The 21,715-nt window shown below is 30.6% G+C and overlaps 2 protein-coding genes across 7 annotated transcripts in view; one reads left to right on the forward strand and one right to left on the reverse strand.

Moving 5' to 3' along the window:
* LOC144836813 (uncharacterized) overlaps positions 1-21,715 on the reverse strand; it is a 228,227-nt gene that overhangs the window by 164,830 nt on the left and 41,682 nt on the right. The gene's annotated exons all lie outside the window — the stretch shown is intronic.
* Positions 1-21,715, forward strand: part of LOC144836802 (Kv channel-interacting protein 4-like) — a 141,753-nt gene that overhangs the window by 115,297 nt on the left and 4,741 nt on the right. For all 6 annotated transcript variants that reach the window (XM_078691663.1, XM_078691664.1, XM_078691665.1 and 3 more), the window contains 3 exons: positions 1,053-1,122; positions 12,711-12,781; positions 20,154-20,261. In XM_078691663.1, the coding sequence (XP_078547789.1) occupies positions 1,053-1,122; positions 12,711-12,781; positions 20,154-20,261 (249 nt within the window). The remainder of the gene's footprint in view (positions 1-1,052; positions 1,123-12,710; positions 12,782-20,153; positions 20,262-21,715) is intronic.

Here is a 21,715-nt window from a genome sequence, read left to right on the forward strand (position 1 = left end):
GTACTTTGAAGCCAACGCTTGTAATTATTATACAAAGCAAAATATTATATATTTTTATTTTGCTGATGCTTTTTATTTGTACTTTGTAGAGTGACCTGCTTGTAACTACTGTATCTTTAGCAATATTGAATCATTATATACTACCTTTTCTATTTACAATATGTCTTGAGGCATATGTATGTTTATCCACCAGTCTTTTCATTTGTACTTTAAGAACCTGTGATACTATCCAAATGTATAGAAATAAGTATCATTAAATCCTACATGAATCTGATCATACTTTACAGTACATCTTGATACTATCTTCCTTATTATACATTGTGTTCGGGCAACAATATTTAGCCACCAGGCTTTTCATTTGTACTTTAAGAAACCGCTAATACAGCTATCCTAATGTATAGAAGTCAGTTTCGTTAAACACAAATTGAATCTGATCATATACAATATTACCGTCTTCCTTATTTTAAATTGAACCGTATCAGTAAAGGCATGCAATGACTGAAGGGCTTTCCTTCCTTTATACAATTGGACCCATTACCATTGTACATTGCAGGGAAATTATAGAGGTTAATATGAATTTAATTAAATAAGAAGCAACTAGAACAGTTACATTTGTAATACAGTACATCACTAAAAATGAACAATTTATACATCCATCCATACTAGTTTATATCATTACTTGATTATAAATTGTAGGTGTCTGTTCAAGTTACCATATTATCTATACTTTTTTTATGTAATGTGATCCAATTTCGGATGATTATTTTCATAGGTTTTGATTCTATGCTATTGTCTTAATTAATTGATGATTTTTGTATGATATTGCAATATATTTTAAGTTTATTTTGATATAGTATTTTTATGCATTTTAAATGTTTTTTTATCCAATCAGTGCAATAGGAGACCTACTAGATAGTGATTAAGTTCGCTTTTAGGAATCCTGTCTCTGTCTGTTTTTTGTGTTGTTTTTTCACATCCTTGTTTTATAAATTGTATTTTTATGGAGACAAAAATAAATGAAAGGAAATGAAATGACATATTTTTTTTTCTAGGAATGTCCTACAGGAGTTGTGAATGAAGAAACATTTAAGTCAATATATTCACAGTTTTTTCCACATGGAGGTATGTTAGAAGTTATCATTCTATATTTTCTTAAATACATATTAAAACGAAAATTCTATCTGAGTGGACAAGAAGCAGTCAGCACCTTCTCCCACTTTACTCCAAACATATTACATCATTGAACCACTTGTACTAGGTGATAACTGCCCTACACACAAACATGCCGAATCCACCAATACAGTACTATATATTTTATGTGAATAATTATTCGGACTCGGAAGATAACAACAATGTCAACTGTTAGATAGCCTTTAGAATTAGCCAATAACAAAAGTAACATAAAGCATTAACTGAAGAAAAACCAACATAAATTGTTTTTTTCTAATTATAATATGTTATAATATTATATACGGCCATACTGCGTTCAAACACCGGTTCTTGTCACCGAAGTTAAGCAACGTTGGGCATGGCAGGTTGCGTTCTATAAATAGCGGCGGGTGCTGTATATACACTAAAGAGTGATGATAGGCATGGATTCGAGGTTATTTGTACCATACTAATTGCATACTAGATGCTTTACTCTCATTGCCTCATCCTTCGGATTGGGATGCAAAGCTGTTGGTCCTGTGTAGGTACTTAGCAATACACGTCATTCGAAAAGAGTAGGGGATCGTTTCCCGGTGTGCTGATCTGGTAGGCGCTGCACTGCTGGCTTCCATGTGTCCGTGGAGGGCCTAATCCGAATTTCCTCAGTTTCCAGTTAAGTTTGAGGACCAGAATAATACATTTAACACTTTTATTAAACTTTGAAATAATATAGATGATATAAGTTTATTTGGTTATGCCCTTGGTACCACCCTTGCAAGGAATGATGATCAAATTATATTTAATATTAGTATCTTGTCATTTTATAAACATATGACCTGAAATAGTGCACTCTATAAGTAAAATAATCTTAATCCACTTAAATGGAAAGTCAATCTTGCAGAAAAAATATCATATTAGTTGTAAAAACCTTTAGATTATAATTCAGACATACTGTACTGTACTTAATATTGTGCCGCTCTTTGTAACAGTGAGTTAAAAAAGAATTTAAATTATATTATCTTTCAAGCTAATACCTAAAATTGCCTATTGCCTATACAAATTATAGATACACTACTGAGAATCTGTTATATTAAGCAATAATTAGAAAGTTAAAAATAATAACCCATTTACTTTAATCATTCTTTTTTTTTATTTCTTTAATTTGCCATTACTCGATCTTTCTAAAGATTTAGAGTAAAAGAATTTCCAAGAAATAACTAATGGAACGTTAAAATTACCAATGCATCAATTTGCATTAAACCTGGTTTGAGAAATTAAGGCTTGAATATTGATATTGAAAAGTTTTTTCTTTATTTATCAATAAATTTCTCTAATCTCTGACAATTAAATTCATCTGGCAAAACATCATTTTAGGCACTCACATGATGTAGAATGATTATGAAATGGTATATTTTATTTGTATATTTTTCCAATAATACTTGATATTATCATAAAATACGAGGTGAAATTTGTTCAGGTTTGTTTTTGTTTTTTGACATACTGAGTTTTAAAACTAATATTTTAGAATATTGTCAACATTCGGTACCATTTCTGTCTTATAGGGTTTAGTTCCCAGACATTACTTATAGTACTTGCTTTGTATGTTTGTTAGCATGATCATTCTGAATTTTTCTGTATGTCTATTGAAAGAAAATCGGTTCATTAATAACTTCACAAATAACAAAAAAAGAAAAGTTTGTATTCTTTTAACATGCTAACTCTGTAGCAAGTACTTCACTCAGTTTCTGAGTGCCTAAATTTTTATTGTTATCTGCTTATGTCATTATGTACAAGAATACAGTATTGGTTTGTTGTTCTTGAAATTGACTGCTGTAGTGAATAATCTAAAATAATATTTGAATAATATTACAGATGAATTTCTACTGAAGTTTTTTGTAATTTGTGAAAAGTATTAGTTATATTTTTGTCATAGCAACTAAAGAAAGCAAAACAACGCAGAAATTTGATTGTGTTTAGGTTGTGAAGGTATTTAAACTATCTTTATTTTCAATAAAAATAGAGAAAGATCAAACCTTGTTTTAGTATAGTTTAGTAAATATACTTGAAAGAAATTTGTTAAAACTGGTAAGTTACTAAAATAGAAGTTTTATTAGGTGATCATTTAGAATAAAATGATCACCTATTGTTATTGTATAAAATCTTTATTATTAGGTGATCATTTAGAATGCTAAATGATCACCTATTGTTATTGTATGAAATCTTTATTGGTTTTCCGCAACGAAGTTGCAGGAAAACCTCTTGTGATTGTACGAAATCATCATCATCTTTTTTTTCATCTTCTTTCTTTCTGTATGATTTTTGTGTAACGCTTTTCTCTAAAACTTGCAAACATAACATTTTTTTAACTATGTTGACATTTTGACATTTATGTAACGTCGTCAAGCGAAGCTTTTCATGATGCTTACAATTGCGCAACGTGACGTACGCGCGATTTAACGATTTTCTCGTATTTAACATAGCTCGACAACCAAATAACATTTCAACTTGAAACTTTGCAAAAGTTTAATTTATATTATGCGCTAACTTTCTGTGGAAAAAAAATTGCGTGTTTTACACAAAGTTACGCGCGCACGCGCATTTAAAATTTCAAAATGCGCAAAATTAATTTATAATCAACTTTCTACGCGTTTCATGTCGTTTTAAGCATGTCAAAAATTCCCACGCGTGCGCACATTTTTACGTGTGCGGTGCGCACGTAGCATTGAAAACGTATTTTTTTCGCGTGATTTATGTTTTTCCAGCCTTTTCTAGTAATTTTACCAAATTTTAAACAATTTCGACTTAAAGATACGTCATACGAGCACGTCGAATTGGACAATTTGCGCGCGTTTTTTATGAAAAGGTTAAAAAATTCGTTTAAAATATGCCTTTTTTTAAACAGTCGTAATTTCTAAACTAGACGGTCAACTTTTTGTGGATGACATTTTCTGGAAGTTAATGAGTTGTAGATATCGGATCATATATTAATATGGCTAACCGGACATTGTGACGTCATCGTATTGCCACGCTAATATAAAATTTAGGATTTTTGTATCTTTCGTCATAGCTCATCACATTTAATAGAGCGCATCTCCACTTATCCGTTTTCCATTTTCACCCAAATTTTGATATTGTCTAGGTCAATCAACTGTCTTTCGCATGAATTATAAATATTTTAATTTTTTTGACGTCATCATTCCTAAAAATTTAAATTACGTGTGGCATTAATTTCATCTTTACAGTAAATTTTAATCTGTTATAGCTCGTAAGAATAAAATTTGATAATCACGATTAAAACGTTTTCTGGAAGCTATTGGATTTTAGATACGAAATCATGTGAAAATTTTGCCAATCGGATGTTGTGACGTCATCATATGGCCAGTTAAATGAAAAAAGTCGTATTTTCATCTTTTGCGTCATAATTCATTGCATTTAAAAGAGCGCGCATCAATATTTCACGTATTCAAATTTCTTTTGCACGTTAATATGTTGTTGCTGAGATAATATCCTTCCGAAATTGCTATCTTTGTATTTCATTTTGATGCCGTCGCCATGTTAAAAATTGCAATAAATAGCGGGTCCCGTAATTTCACCTATTCTACACTGTATGTGATATGGATACAGATTATACTGTGTATACTATATATGAATCAAAATAATAGAATTCAGCAATAAAAACATATCATATTCTTCAGTTCAGGTCATAATGCCAACGTGGACACTTCCTTTTGTCCTCAACCTATCCCCTTAATGTTCGGTACGGTAAGGTACGTCGTTACACGTTCATGTTGCACCACTTGCGCGGCGGAAAACCAAACTCGTCAAAGTGACGAGTTACATGTCTAGTTTTTTTTTTTCTTTTTATTGTTTCTGTACACTATTTTGTGTAACAATTATCTCAAAAAGTTTAATGTCAATGATTACCAAAATTTCAGAATATCTTTCAAATAATATAACTTAATCCTAATAAGCTTTCCAGCATGATCACTCATCCGTGACGACATTTATACGCCATTTTGCGAAATCACATTATCAATCATATCTCCATAATTCATTATCACATATTAATGAAATTCACTACACGTAAACTTCAGGTCAAGGGTAAAAATATTAGCAAATAAAAACGCACGCGCACGTAGGTTCATGCGCGTGATATCGCGCGTTAAAAATTTAAAACGCTCAAAATTAAGTTTTGATCAATTTAGAGCATGAATTAGGCCATTTGCGTGTTTCAAAAAATTACTGCGCAAAAATGCGTTTTTGCGCGCGCGATACTTTAAAAGCGTAAAAAATATGAATTTTTTTTACAAATCTCATTCTACTCACCATCCTTAGTACATTCACCAAATTTGAGTCAGTTCCGACTTAAAATAACGCTATACGAGCACGTTAAAAATGACAAAATGCGCATATTAATTTTACAAAAGTTCTGAAAATGGTGAAAAATAGGTCTTTTTTAAAATGAAAATAATTCTTCAGAATGCAAGATGACCCCCGATTTTTTTAACTTATTCTGGAAGTCATTGAGTTGTAGATATGAATTCATGTACACATTTTACGTACAAAATGTTTTGACGTCATCAAATGGCCACTTGAATTTAAAAATTAGGATTTGTTATCTTTTTGTGTAGATTATCACATTCAACAGAGCGCATCTTGGTTATGTGTGCTCGAATTTCGCACAACTTTCAGTATGTGCTTGCTTAATTAATTATCTTTATCATGAGTTGACACTATCTTCATTTTAATGACGTCATCACGCGTAAAAACTTGAATAACGTAGGCCGTGTAATTTCACCTTCGCAGTAAATTTGAATATCTTACAGCTCTGCAGAATTGAAGGTTACCTTGATGATTATAATTTATTATGAAAGCTGATGAAATGTAGATATTAATTCATATAAAAATTAAGCCTATCGGATGTTGTGACGTTAACATATGGCCAGTTGAATTGAAAAAGTAGTTTTTTCAAATTTTTCGTCAAAGTTATACACAATTCAAAGAGCGCGCACAGCGCTTCTACGTGCCAAATTTTTTTCAAAATCTTATATTTTTTTGCTCAATTAATTATCTTTCGAAATTGTCATCTTAAAGTTTAGTTTGATAACGTCATCATGCCAAAAAATTAGAACATGTGTGTCCCGTAATTTCACCTATGCTACACTGTATATAGTGTACATATTGTATATGGCATATAGGCACAACTCAGCACTATAAGCATATAATAGGATGGCATACATCAACATTTTCCGATCGTATGTTAACGTACGTGCATGTTTAAAAAAATTAATTTCAGTAAAATGATAAAAATGATCACCTATAATTCGTCAAAGTGACGAATTAAATTCTAGTTATTATTAGGTGATCATTTAGAATGCTAAATGATCACCTATTGTTATTGTATGAAATCTTTATTTTTTTTCTTTTTATTGTTTCTGTACACTATTTTGTGTAACAATTATCTCAAAAAGTTTAATGTCAATGATTACCAACATTTCAGAATATCTTTCAAATAATATAACTTAATCCTAATAAGCTTTCCAGCATGATCACTCATCCGTGACGACATTTATACGCCATTTTGCGAAATCACATTATCAATCATATCTCCATAATTCATTATCACATATTAATGAAATTCACTACACGTAAACTTCAGGTCAAGGGTAAAAATATTAGCAAATAAAAACGCACGCGCACGTAGGTTCATGCGCGTGATATCGCGCGTTAAAAATTTAAACCGCTCAAAATTAAGTTTTGATCAATTTAGAGCATGAATTAGGCCATTTGCGTGTTTCAAAAAACTACTGCGCAAAAATGCGTTTTTGCGCGCGCGATACTTAAAAAGCGTAAAAAATATGAATTTTTTTTACAAATCTCATTCTACTCACTATCCTTAGTACATTCACCAAATTTGAGTCAGTTCCGACTTAAAATAACGCTATACGAGCACGTTAAAAATGACAAAATGCGCATATTAATTTTACAAAAGTTCTGAAAATGGTGAAAAATAGGTCTTTTTTAAAATGAAAATAATTCTTCAGAATGCAAGATGACCCCCGATTTTTTTAACTTATTCTGGAAGCCATTGAGTTGTAGATATGAATTCATGTACACACTTTACGTACAAAATGTTTTGACGTCATCAAATGGCCACTTGAATTTAAAAATTAGGATTTGTTATCTTTTTGTGTAGATTATCACATTCAACAGAGCGCATCTTGGTTATGTGTGCTCGAATTTCGCACAACTTTCAGTATGTGCTTGCTTAATTAATTATCTTTATCATGAGTTGACACTATCTTCATTTTAATGACGTCATCACGCGTAAAAACTTGAATAACGTAGGCCGTGTAATTTCACCTTCGCAGTAAATTTGAATATCTTACAGCTCTTCAGAATTGAAGGTTACCTTGATGATTATAATTTATTATGAAAGCTGATGAAATGTAGATATTAATTCATATAAAAATTAAGCCTATCGGATGTTGTGACGTTAACATATGGCCAGTTGATTTGAAAAAGTAGTTTTTTCAAATTTTTCGTCAAAGTTATACACAATTCAAAGAGCGCGCACAGCGCTTCTACGTGCCAAATTTTTTTCAAAATCTTATATTTTTTTGCTCAATTAATTATCTTTCGAAATTGTCATCTTAAAGTTTAGTTTGATAACGTCATCATGCCAAAATATTAGAACATGTGTGTCCCGTAATTTCACCTATGCTACACTGTATATAGATATACAGTATATACTGTACATATTTTATATGGCATATAGGCACAACTCAGCACTATAAGCATATAATAGGATGGCATACATCAACATTTTCCGATCGTATGTTAACGTACGTGTATGTTTAAAAAAAATTAATTTCAGTAAAATGATAAAAATGATCACCTATAATTCGTCAAAGTGACGAATTAAATTCTAGTTTTGTTTAATGTTTTACTAAAATACACACACTGTACTCCAAAGAACAGAACGAAAGAGAGATAAAAAAATGAAACAAGAAAGTACTATAGAACCAATTAAAGTACATTTACAATCACAATGGAATGTACTTTTTGTGTTTTTTTTATGTGCGATTTACATTTAATATTCTGAAAATTTATTTTGTCAATAAGAAAATTATTAGGTTTTACATAAATATTTGCTTGACTCTTGAATAGTTAATTAATGGATAATTTTTGTACAATTTATTTCTGTAGTGTTTTATTTACATTTGTTGATGACGTTGCAAGTAAACTCATGAATACATATTAAGTAAAGCGCAAGAAACATGAGCTGTTTATGTAACTATCAACTATACATCAATTTGACAAGTTGTTTACTTTATAGCAAAAAGAATAATAATGAAGCAAAAATATAATATTATTATAGGACTGGTCATAAATCAAAAGAGACAAGATACAATGAAATATTAACAATGCGGATTATAAACAATATAATAATATGGGTCATCTATTTAAACGCAGTGTATCATTTCATCCATCTGAAACATTTATTAGAAAATTGATTTGCTATTTTATATTTCGCATGATACGTGTGAATCTTATTTTAAAAGATGACCTCTACAGTATAAACTGTAAAAAAAGTATTAAAAAAATGTATTACCCAAGTAACAAGTTAGTAAAACAGGTTTGCTAAGCAGTTTTGAAAACATGTTACCTAACAGGTTCAAATGCTAAACAGGTTTGCAAACAAGTTTGCTAAACTCAGGTTTGCCAAACAATTTTGCTAAACAGGTTTGCTAAACAGGTTTGCAAACAAGTATGATAATCTCAGGTTTGCTAAACAAGTTTACTAAACTCAGGTTTGCTAAACAATTTTGCTAAATAGGTTTGCTAAACATGTTTGCAAACAAGTTTGATAAACTCAGGTTTGCTAAACAAGTTTGATAAACTCAGGTTTGCTAAACAAGTTTGATAAACTCAGGTTTGCAAACAAGTTTGCTAAACTCAGGTTTGCTAAACAGGTTTGCAAACAAGTTTGATAAACAATTTTGCTAAACAGGTTTGCAAACAAGTTTGATAAACTCAGGTTTGCTAAACAAGTTTGCTAAACTCAGGTTTGCTAAACAAGTTTGCTAAACTCAGGTTTGCTAAATAGGTTTTATAAACAAGTTTGCTAAACTCAGGTTTGCTTAACAGGTTTGATAAACAAGTTTGCTAAACAGGTTTGCTAAAACAATGCCAGATGAACATTCTGTATTAATGTTTTACATTTTAAAGAATGAATGGTAAAGCAGGAATTTATATCAAGTTTTTGTAAGTGTCTTCTGAGTGAATGGAAATTAAAATTTATATTTTCAATCTTTACTGAAGAGACTAACAAAATAAATATGTTATTAACTGTAAATACATGATACTTATTCTTTTTAGAATGTACTCTCACCATCCATTTTGTGTTAGTACTCTAGGCTCCTGTAAATTTATATTCTGAAAAAAAAATATCCATAAAAGAAAAATAGGCTGTCAAATGCCTCTTGGGAACTTTTGTGAAAAAGTAGAAAAACATGAATAAATAAATGTATAATAAAAACCATTTAGTTATATATTCTCAACACCCGCCAGTCTGAATAGCATATGAATGATAGAAGGTGATTGTTGATGTTAATTATTAATGTGATATGTGTATAGTTTTAGGGTTACAACATATTTGATTGGTTAATGCTAAATAAACTTTCAACCAATAATAGGCAAGATATACATCGCCTAGAATGAATCAAATTGGATTGTTATTATTGAAATGTAAAATTATGAGATCCTTAGCTTCACAGACGTTTTTTGTCTTTAATTAGAGTTGGTCCAACGTAAATAAAGGTCATATTTATTTACAATCAACTTTGATCATTGAAGTTGCACTTTTTTTTTCACAGAATCTACTTTTACCGTTGGAAATGTGTTAAAGAGATTCTGATTGCTATATAATGATCAACTTAAGTATTATTGATTTGTTTATAATTACTGTTATACAGTTACACCGAAAGTCTTCCTTTCGGAGTCAAACTCAATTGGCCGCAGTAAACGCATCAACTTCGTGGTAATGTAGAAAATGATATGTTGGTTGCGTTTCTAATAAATTTGATTACTTTCGTATATTCTCTTGTGTCTCATTTCTGGACAATGGTTATTTTAATAGGTGTGAAATAAAATTGGTATAAACCTGTCATCAGTAATATATTCTGAATTTGTAATAAATTTCAAAATTGTATTTTAAAATAGTTTTTCATGAATCAAAATTAGTACTGTTGAAGTATTAGAGTGTAGGTTGAATTGATATAAGATAGATTTATTAGGCCTACCTGCTTAAAAACCATTCTTGAATTATAAATGACGTCAAAGGTCCTGTTTCTGTTGAATAAAAGTAACCAGTTGAACCAGTGTGAATAAATTAACCCAATTTCTTGGGTGCAGAAACAGAACAATTTTTTAGTAACCGGTTAAAGCGCAAAAATAACAGTTAAAAACACCCATTCAATTCAGTGCCATTTAACCGGTTATTGCTGGGCAACTTTTAGCTGCAACACAAAATATAACAGTTATTTGATTGACAGCTGCTGACCTTGTCAGTAACATTTGAATTCACTGCCAGGACCAATTGCATTTTGGGTAATTATACTGATTTAAACGGTTATTGTGCAAAAATTTAGCAGAAATGCAGTCAATATAAAAATTACATTGTCAATCTATTTTTAAATAAACGGCTTATCCTCACTCCTCCTATTGTTTCATAATGGTTTAATATATCCAGAAATCAATGGATTTTCGTTCATTGTTCAGATTGGTAATTAATAATTGTAGTGAAAGCCTAGTATGTGAGAGAATACTGTATCATTTTGATGCACCAAAAGAATATATAATTGTTTAATTTTTTCTCCGAATCCGATTTCGACATCTACTGATGTCATACATATAGAGTAAATACCGAATCTCATCATTTTTATATGTACAGTACTTCAAACCAAATAATTGCCTAAATGGAGGTCAAATATAGCGATTGAAAGTGGTGCTTTAAATAGCAATAACAATGCTAATATACATGTTGTAAAAATACATACAATTCCTGGTAATTCAAGTAACTGAAGTCATGAAAATGGATTTTGAACTAAACTGAAGTATTATGAACTTTACTTAAGTGTGAAATATGACTTGAATCCATTAACACAGTGTAACATTGTACAACTCAGAGGCGCCGGCGAACTCGTTAAAGTAATTGACAAATTAGCATAAATGACATCATACCCTTTGTCTTTACATTTATTCTCTATCTAAAATCTTGCCAACAGCACATGTGATTGTTTAATATGTGCATTTTATAACCCTTTACCTGTTATACTCTATCATCGTGGTAAGAGTTGACATGGAGAGATAATTAATACAATTTTGAATGATTAAAAGCACTATCCCTAAGTCATGCTTCTGGCATTATCTATGGTTATGCATTTTGTATACATATTGTATTCACTTGCCTAGTTTTGTTTGAAATTGGTTCAAATACAATTATTGGGATTATGATTTCATATAAGACTTTACAATCCATATAATAAGAAATCAATTTTGCCAATTCAAACAAAAAGATCAAAGACATTAGGTGAATGAAAAACTTTATGTGGTTATTAGTGAAACAATGTTGGGAATTGTTTTAAATAAATTGAAAAGAAAGGAAGGGAGAAAGAAATAAAATGAATAGAAAGAAAAAACATGAACAATCGATATAAATTATCAATTAATCAACTAGACTTTATATAACGCCGATGTTCATAATGTCTTTTGTGTCCATCCCTCTTTCTTTCACTTTCACCCCTGAATTTGTGATACATGTATAAACACACTATGCATGCTCTATGTTTTTTCATGCACCAAACACATATCACATTACAGTAGGCTCAATACCTGAAAATGATTTACTAGCATGAAACCTAAATGAAACATAGAAATACATTAATTTATACAATGGTTAATGGTATTAAATCTCTAAGTGCAAAAATGTGCGCTGTATAAACGAGTTCGCATTGTAAATGAAATTGCTTTATCCCAGATATTTGCAACAACATATTTTGATGTATAACAAACCCATTCTAACCTATTTCTTTCAGGAGTCCTATTTAGACTGTGTTTCGTAACAAAAACAGATGTTATTCTAACTATGAAATAATTATTAGTATTTATTAATGTCGTTCAAACTTTCAAATTAGCACAGTTTGGCTTATAACAGAAATACTGCACTGTGTATGTGCTGCTTTTGAACCATTCAATATAATTTGCATCTGATCTCAAAATCTACTTCTTTTGATTGCATTTGATTTATTTTGAATATCAGTGAGAAATAAAGTGGTCTGGTTTTTGCAAAAAAAGAAAACAATCTCTGTTCAAGCCACTGGGTTGTCGAAAGGCCTCTCTGAAAAAGTAGTCAGGTTAAAACCTTACCAACCGTACTAGTAGCTATGTCACTGAATATACATTAAAAAATACAATACATGAATAAAAGAAACATCCAAGTAGAGCTATCCGCATGTACTGTACGTGTATTTAATCTTTTTATTAAATTTTGTCTTCAGATTCCAGCCAATATGCACATTATGTATTTAATTCGTTTGATACTGATCACAATGGATCAATCACATTTGAGGTAAGTATTATACAATTGTCAATTGTTTGTAAAAGGAAAAATATATATTATTATATAAACACCATTATTTATAGAGGATCTTACAAGAAGAAATGTTTTGTCACCAGGATCCATAAACATCACCATAATCAAATTAAGCGTTGATTATTATAATAGCTGTATAAAAAAAAGGAGGTTGGAGAACACCTGTGGGGCACAACAAAGTGTCCTTTAATATCGGTTCTCTGGAAAGTGTCCCCTTAATAAGAGTTCCCCTTGAATAGAGGTTCGCCATATATCTTCCCCTAATAGTTGTCCTCTGATGGAACAGGGTAGTGTAAACTTAATTCAAACACAGTGTTACCTTGTCCCATTGTGAAAGTGGAGAAACTAATTGCGTAACTGTATTAACAACTTATATGCAACACATGTAGTGAGATAAACTCATTGATTTCCAGACAATTTGACTATTTATGCTTTAAATTAGTTTTTATCAGGAAAATAATTTTTTGGTCAAAGTGTGACATTAAAATGGCATATTAAAAAAAAAAATGTAAAAAATAATTTTTCAGGGCGACAATATATCTTTAAGGTAAAAGAAATGAATGAAGAAATTAACAATTACAATATTTATAAAAAAAAATAAATGTATAACTTGCTCATTACAGCATTTCTAATATAAACTCACAGTGTAAACTTTATTCCGAGTAGCCTTCTATTACTTGGTCAATTTATGTAGTAGTCTACGATTTTAATGAAGCAGACTTCAAACCATTGCGGAATCCAATAATTAAGTCCTCTTTAAACATGTTTGTACGGCATATGCAAACCCATTTAGCTCAACGTTGGAACAGCTGTGATTTTAATGGTCAAGATTGGTTTTACCGGTAACCAGTTAAATATAACTTCATGAAATATTTAGTTAGTGGACTTTATTATAATATCGCCTTGTTTGAAAAGATTCCAGATTGGAATCCTATATAAAAGGTACCACATCTTTCCAATGCTAATACTACCATAGTAAAACGTAATTTGTGTTTCCACTTTTGTTTGTGGCTTTTTTGTTAATTTTAATCTAAATTGCATCAGCCCAGTATCTCTTGACTTGAATATATTTTCATAATTTTTTTATTAAAAATAAAAGATTTTGAATGGAAAAAATTAAATAAATATTTGTATTGAAGATAACATTTAAACAAAAAGAGACGGATGTACACTAGGCTTAGTTATAATGGTTATGTTAATGTTATAGATAATTATTCAAATTGTATGTAAACGTTGTAAGAGCTTTAGGTAAAACTATATTTGAACTAAAATTGATATCGACAATATAAGTATGAATATAATAGTGTTTGTTAGAAGTTGAATCTGGAGCAGATACCTCGAAACCATCAAATTCCAGTTTGACACACGACAACGTTCAATATGGCTTTGCTTACATTGGCCTTGTTTCTTTTTTGACTTTTGTTTTTCATAGAAATTATGTAAAATAAATGCAGTTTAAAATGTGCCCGAAGAATGCAAATAGTAAAGAAGGGGTAACAATTACAGAGTAATTGAATCACAGCAAAAATTGAATTTTTTATTGTCAATTAATGTATTAATGTATTTAATAATGCTGTCCTAATAGGAAAAATTCTTTTGAGGCAAATTATATGTCCTAACAACGATTTGAATTACTGTGCTTATAAGTGAATACCTGGCCCTCCTACAGTTGGAAGTAAGTACATAATAATTTACCTGCCTATGCAGCATTTTACTTTTACACATGTAATAGTGGGAGGAAAAGGCAATCAAAGCTAAAATACTTTAATTTTTAAAATATGAAAAATGAGTATATACAAAATTAATAGGTGTATTATTAATACATGGTCATTTATAAAATAATGATTAATGAATTATTTAATGTTTATAGACATATGATGTAGACAAATGATAGATTCTTTTATATAATGTTCATCTGTCATGTAATTACCATATCACCAAACATTTATATCCATGAAATACTGCTAAAAAATTATATATTAATTAATATTTATAATAAATAATTTAAAATATAATGTAGGCCTTTCAATCAAAGATTGTCTTAATGGACTTTTGCATGATCCTTAATGGTATGTTCTTGCAGTATACTCAATCATCGTTCAATAAAAGGTATACCATGCTAACACTTCTTTTTTGCCATGAGACTCCCGTATTTTAGGCTTGTCTCCTGGCCTAATGTCATGCTCCTGGTTTCCACATTTTCTTCCGGATAACAAAGATTTAAATTAATTTGGATTTATGCACCATAAGCAAATTTACAATATTTAAGCCATTAATGACCATCTGTGGTCATAATTTATTTGATTTTTTTGTCAACGGAAAGGGATTCCCCTCACATAGATGCGCTTGCACGTCACACACTCCACTCCTTACCTCTCCCTGGTCTCAATAATAAATAGAGGGTGCTGTTGACCTACACAATAAAAACCACCTGCCGTTTTTTAAACTAAAGATGTTGGCATGTATGAGAAGGGACTGTGTGGACCACACCAAGGTAACCCAGCCACTACTCATTTATTTTTAGTGTTGGCAACAACCAATACCACTAGTACCATTAAAGATAAAGTTGTTCTTATAATATATATTTTAAACTTACACTTGTAACTTCTTGTTTTTCATACATAAAGTAAAATTTCAGCATATGAAACGATACATCATTTTTCAATATCTTTCAGAAATTGACGATATGTTTCTTAAAAAAACAAATTAGATACATTGTACCTCATAAATTACATTAATTCTGTGTTTGCTCTAAAATGGATAACTATTTGAATAATATACTGTACCTCAATTTTATATCATTTTATCCAGAAACTGGAACAATTTTAAATAGCTGGTTAAACGTTGTTCTCAAGATAATTGTTTACCAGATGTTGCAGATATTTTTTCCTCAACATCTTTGACCTAGCCAGAACCGACCTAAATTCAAAATACTATGGTAATTGTGTGAAAAGTGTATTTTCACGATTAACCTATTATTGCAACAATATATTTGGAATAAAGCATTTAAATCATAACTTGGCATTTCTTAGGTAATAGTAAAGTCTGTGAGTTGATTGCTTTAAAGATTTTCAATTAAGCCGTTCTTTGAATGAGGTTTTTAATTGACTGCTCATAAACTTTATCAAAGGTACATACGACGTGTCATTTACCTTTCTACTTAGTCGTTCTATGAATGCATGTAGTGTCTTATGCAAACTAATGATCAAAAGTGTCTCGCCAAATTTCATCTTCGGTCAGTTACAAAAGTATCACTGATGTGCTTGTGAGGATGTACATTTGTTTAATATATTTTAAAATGTTACATCCTATACGAGGTTCACCTTGGATTGATGAAAGAGCCCCAATATTTTCATCTTGAAATAATGAACTTAGTATAAAGTACAAATTCTGTCAGAGTAGAGCAAAACATCTGACCAATCTCAACACCTAGATGCAAAACTACTCCACAGTAGTTACAAAACATTTGCAATATAATATATAATAATATGAGACATATATTTTGCATGGGTTCTATGTCAAATTGTGTCATTTACCTTGAAGATTATGACGTGAGGACTGACCTCATTTGTCCATTCAACGTCATAGCTGACAACTCTTCTTTTATGTCATGAAAATGTAATTTACACCTTTGCACATCCTCTCAGAATGATTTTTGGGGAATTTCTTGTACATTTGAGAAATCTGGGAGATGCATTAAAAAATTGAATTCTAAAGAATTCTTTGGGCGAATCCTGGACGTGAGAGATCTGAATTTAATAATTTAATGTTCACCATCTCTAAGTCTTGATAACCTTTATCGTGTAAGGTGCTAAAGTAAGAACATTTAAATGATAATTTTCTAGAAGGTGCAACAAAGATTTAGCGAGATTTCTTTTTGAATTACAAATCTATTTGAAATATAAGATAAATTTATTTAAGTATGATTAATTTTCATACATATTCCATTACAATCTTCTAAATATTTCCTCTATTATAACACCATGGAGGTAAAAAATACCCCTATGATAACACTACAACATGCCAGCTTCACACCCTAGGCCTAGATTTGTATAATATTTCATTTCATTTTTCTCAAAAAATGTAATCGAATGATTAACATTCACATGTCTAGACTTTGCTACAAATTATTATAAATACACATTTTAAAGCAATCATTATCTTTGCATCTAAAGATACTTTAGGGCCCATTTCTACTTAGCAAGGTAATGCAGATTTTTGTACCATATTTTGAAAAAAGATATTTCACATTTCACATCTGTGCATCTAAAACAAACACAATGCAAACAATGCATAGACCTGTTTTGATTCTCAGATCCTCATTTTTTTCCACCATTATTCTAAATATCTTTTAAAATTAATTATGATTAAAACTTTTTGTGAGTAATATTTTAGAATTCAACTAGGCTATATATATCAATATCATCATCATTCTTTGTCCTCATTTCTTTTTCATTTTTTTTATTTGTGTGTAATTCCAATGATTGAAACGATACATAATTTCTTTCTAAATTATTCATCGCTTCAGATGATGATGACAGTTTAATGATTTTCAAGTTGTCGCTGTGAGATTGATATTTCTTTGTGAATACATTAAGTTAACTCGGAATTAATTAAATTAGATTTTGCAAGTTTAAAGTTGCTACAATATAAATAAAAGATGTATCTATCGGTTCTACAAGTTGCTACAATATATATAATAGATGTATCAGTTCCAATTAGATAAACTGTTTTCAAAGTGATACAACAGTACCCATAGGCAGGAAGAAGAGCCAAAAGAAAATTAGTAACCCCATGTTTGATATTCCATCCACAATCAGTACCATCCCAATTCACCCACTTCGTCCAGGATCTGCCCATTACACTATCAAACTTTATGTGACAAAAAAATGTGATGTGCCCATATATGGACATGATGATGTCACCATATTTAAGCATATCGATTTGGGCACATCACACTGTTTTTTCAAAGATAGTGTAGACAGAGCTTAAGATCTTTAGGCTACGATCACACTATTTTTATACACTACTACTGTACACCAATTTTTCATGATTCTTTATCTGTCCTCTGGATCAGAATCTCAGTTTGAATGTAAAGTAACATTATTTTGAGTTTATCTGCCATCTGCTACTGCGAAGAAGCAAGGAACCTCTACCTATATCTTACAGTGACGCATACAGTATACAATTGGACAATTAAAGTGGTCCTATGCCAAAGAACTATCAGCTTATTGATTAAAGTACATTCTCGGTCTAGTCATGAGTTGAATGTACTGTAGAATGCTATACCTGTGGATGTAAATAGTGTGATAATTTATTTCCCCAAAAGTCAGTGTGAAATATACACTCGGCCAAATGGATGAATCAACTACTATTAGTATTGATGAATCTTAATGCAACCAACTTCTTATATTACACTATCTGAATTTATAGATTTAGTTTACATATGAGCCACAGCCACTTCGTTTATATGAATGATTTAAAGATGTATTGTTTCCAAAATCATGAAAATAAAGATGAGTAAAAGCAAACTTTTAAATAGGGCATTTTGTAGTTTTAATAAACAGTTATTCACTTCCACAGAAAAAAAACAAACAAATAATGATTTAACTTATAAAAGGACAAGATAAACAGTTTAAAAAAAAACAAATCTTTGTGATATTAAAATAACATATTCAAAACTGTTATTGACAGTATTGTGTAATTATTTTTCAGGGGGGACTATCTTTGTTTCAGTCTTGCTTTTTTTAATGTTGCTAAATAAATAGCTGTGAACAAATTGAGGACCACCAAATTCTAGAATCTAACATTAATTTGAGTCCTGCATTCATCTGCCAAGAGACAGATTTTGATTTATTTGTTATTTACTGAATTTATTTTATTAATGATGTTTGATCTATTTCATGCGAATAATATCTAAATAAATTACCCATTCAACAGGAAAGACTTAATAAAGGCGTACTAATCCATAACATTTAAACCTATTGAAGGGATAATCCATTTAATTTCAGCCAACTTCGGCAATATTAGATTCGTTACTCTACAGGGGATTGTTTACGTGATTGTCTAAACCAGCGAGGGATTTGTTGTCAAGTATACTTGTAAAATTGGGTTTATTCTCTCTTTCTGATTCGTTTTATGTCATCCAATAGCTTACAAAGTATAATTTATTGACGAGATAAAATTCTGAACATGATACTAGTAATATGAATACAGTACTATACAACCACGTTGTTTAAAATTTTAAAATTACAAAGTCGCAAGATATTGATTGTTTTGTAATTCATTCACAGTATCTGTGACCCATGATGATACTTTAGCCTACTTTTATTGCCTCAATCTAAAACTCTAATTGATAAACTGGAACAAAAATTGTTATAATGTTACGCATGTGCAACACAGATCAAATTATTATGACTATGCAATTTTCTCAATAAATGAAGCATTTAATAATTGATTATTTATTTATTCACAAAGCAGTATCTCAAAAGGGATACTTTTTATATATCTTATATGTATAATATTGGATCATTTGTAGGATAGGCACACTGTTGAAATATTATAGCGGTGTAGTTATCTGTTAATTCAATCTTTACAGATTGTAAGTTATTACTTTATGCGCATTTGCTTATCCATCTTGATTGGATAATGTTTCAGGAACCCAGGTTAATTTAAAATGATGAGATATAGATAAACAAGAACTTTGTGGTGGCCTGTGTATCATATTCACATTATTATGCAGTATACGTTAGTAGGTGCTTGACGTATCTCCTGTTCTACATTATATGACTTGGGTAGTAAAATTAAATTGAATTTATACATAATTGGACTAAATATTTTATACTGAACTCACGTCCTGCTGTTTATATTAATGTGTTTACAATAAACTCATTTAATTGAATGAGAAGCTGGATATGGTTGTTAGTTAAGAAAGGTTTCCGATAAACTGCTAGATTCCGAGAAAAAGAGAATCAATGTAAAGTTGAGAATGTCAACATGACATTTCCCGTCTTTTGCAGTAAATGTCAAGTCGACATTCTCAACTTTACATTACTAGTGTTTCTTTGGCATGTAAACAATACTGTTATTTGAATGAAGTTAATAACTGAAAAAAAAGTAATGAATCGGTATATTTATAGAATGAATTAATGTAAAAAGCTCTCAACACGCTCAGAGGTATTTCCACATAACGAGTAGGCCTACGGTAGGCCATGCAACTACAAAATTCAGAAGATGATGTAAATGGGTCCTGAGTCAACACAAATTGAAATTTGTTTAAATCATATGCCATTATTATGTATTATGTTAAATTAGTGTGAATATGTTTTTTATGGTTTTTTTTTTGCAGGAGTTCATATCAGGGCTGTCAATACTCTCCCGAGGTACTGTGGTGGAAAAATTAAATTGGGCTTTCATGCTATATGACATCAATGGAGATGGATCAATAACGAAAGAAGTATGTAACACTATTTTGATAAACTTTTAAATGCTGATTTAACAGATCAGTTAAAGCATTGGGGTCAAATGTTGCAGTGAAATAAACACTGCATTCAAATAAATTACATTCAAATAGTGCTACAGTCAAATACAGTAAGTGCTACAGTCAAATTAGTGCTGCAGTTAAATAAGTATGTAGTCATATAAGCACTGCAGTCATTTTAGTGCTGCAGTCAAATAGTGCTGCAGTCAAATAAGTGATGCAGTCAAGTAAGTATTGTAGTCAAATAAGTATTGCAGTCAAATAAGTGCTGCAGTCAAATAAGTATTGTAGTCAAATAAGTGCCGCAGTCAAATAAGTGCTGCAGTCAAATAAGTGCTGCAGTCAAGTAAGTATTGTAGTCAAATAAGTATTGCAGTCAAATAAGTGCTGCAGTCAAATAAGGCATGCAGTCAAAAAAGTGATGCAGTCAAATAACCATTACATTCAAATAGTGCTACAGTCAAATAAGTATAGCAGTCAAGTACAGTGCTGCAGTCAAATACAGTGAGTGCTACCGTCAAATAAGTGCTGCAGTCAAATAAGTATGTAGTTCCATAAGCAATTCAGTCATTTAAGTACTGCAGTCAAATAAGTGCTGCAGTCAAATAAGTATGTAGTCATATAACCGCTGCAGTCAAATAAGTGCTGCAGTCAAATAAGTGCTGCAGTCAAATAAGTGCTGCAGTCAGATAAGTGCTACAGTCAAATAAGGGCTACAGTCAAATAAGGCATGCAGTCAAATTAGTGCTGCAATCAAATAAGTGCTGCAGTCAAATAAGGCTGTAGTCAAATAAGTGCGGCAGTCAAATAAGTGCGGCAGTCAAATAAGTATTGCAGTCAAATAAGTATCGCAGTCAAATAAGTATTGCAGTCAAATAAGTGTTGCAGTAACATAAGTATAGGAATCATTGTAAGAGCTACAGTCATATGAATATGATTAGCAGTCAACTGCAAAATGTTGTGTTTGGTTGTAATATTTTGTATCATCAGTGTTTTATCTTTATTTGTCTTCCTGTCATAATAGTCTCTTCTTCCTCAACAACTCTTACTGTCTGTCAGTCCGCTTTTGTTCTATAAACACCTGCTTAAACCTCAACCGGAAATAACAGAATAATTATTCAAAATCTTGCATCAATCACATGGTTGCTATGATAAATTTCAAATTTTACAAGTTAAAACACAATCACTTATAATAAAAATGTTTACTGCAAATGAGATGTGCTGTATCATTTTAATAATTTATGACTACGGTGTGTGTACAGTGATGTAAATTCACTATATACTTACTGCAACAGTGCAATGGTTTCAATGTCTTTGGTCTTATATTATTGCTATACTTTGTCCACAAAATATTCAAAACATTTGATTTTCATTCATACATAGGGTTCGGTCTCTAATTAGAATCACCACCTTTATTGTTTGTTCATCAA

This window comes from Antedon bifida, chromosome 3 (genome assembly GCF_963402885.1).
Source record: "Antedon bifida chromosome 3, ecAntBifi1.1, whole genome shotgun sequence".
Taxonomy (NCBI): Eukaryota; Metazoa; Echinodermata; class Crinoidea; order Comatulida; family Antedonidae; genus Antedon; species Antedon bifida.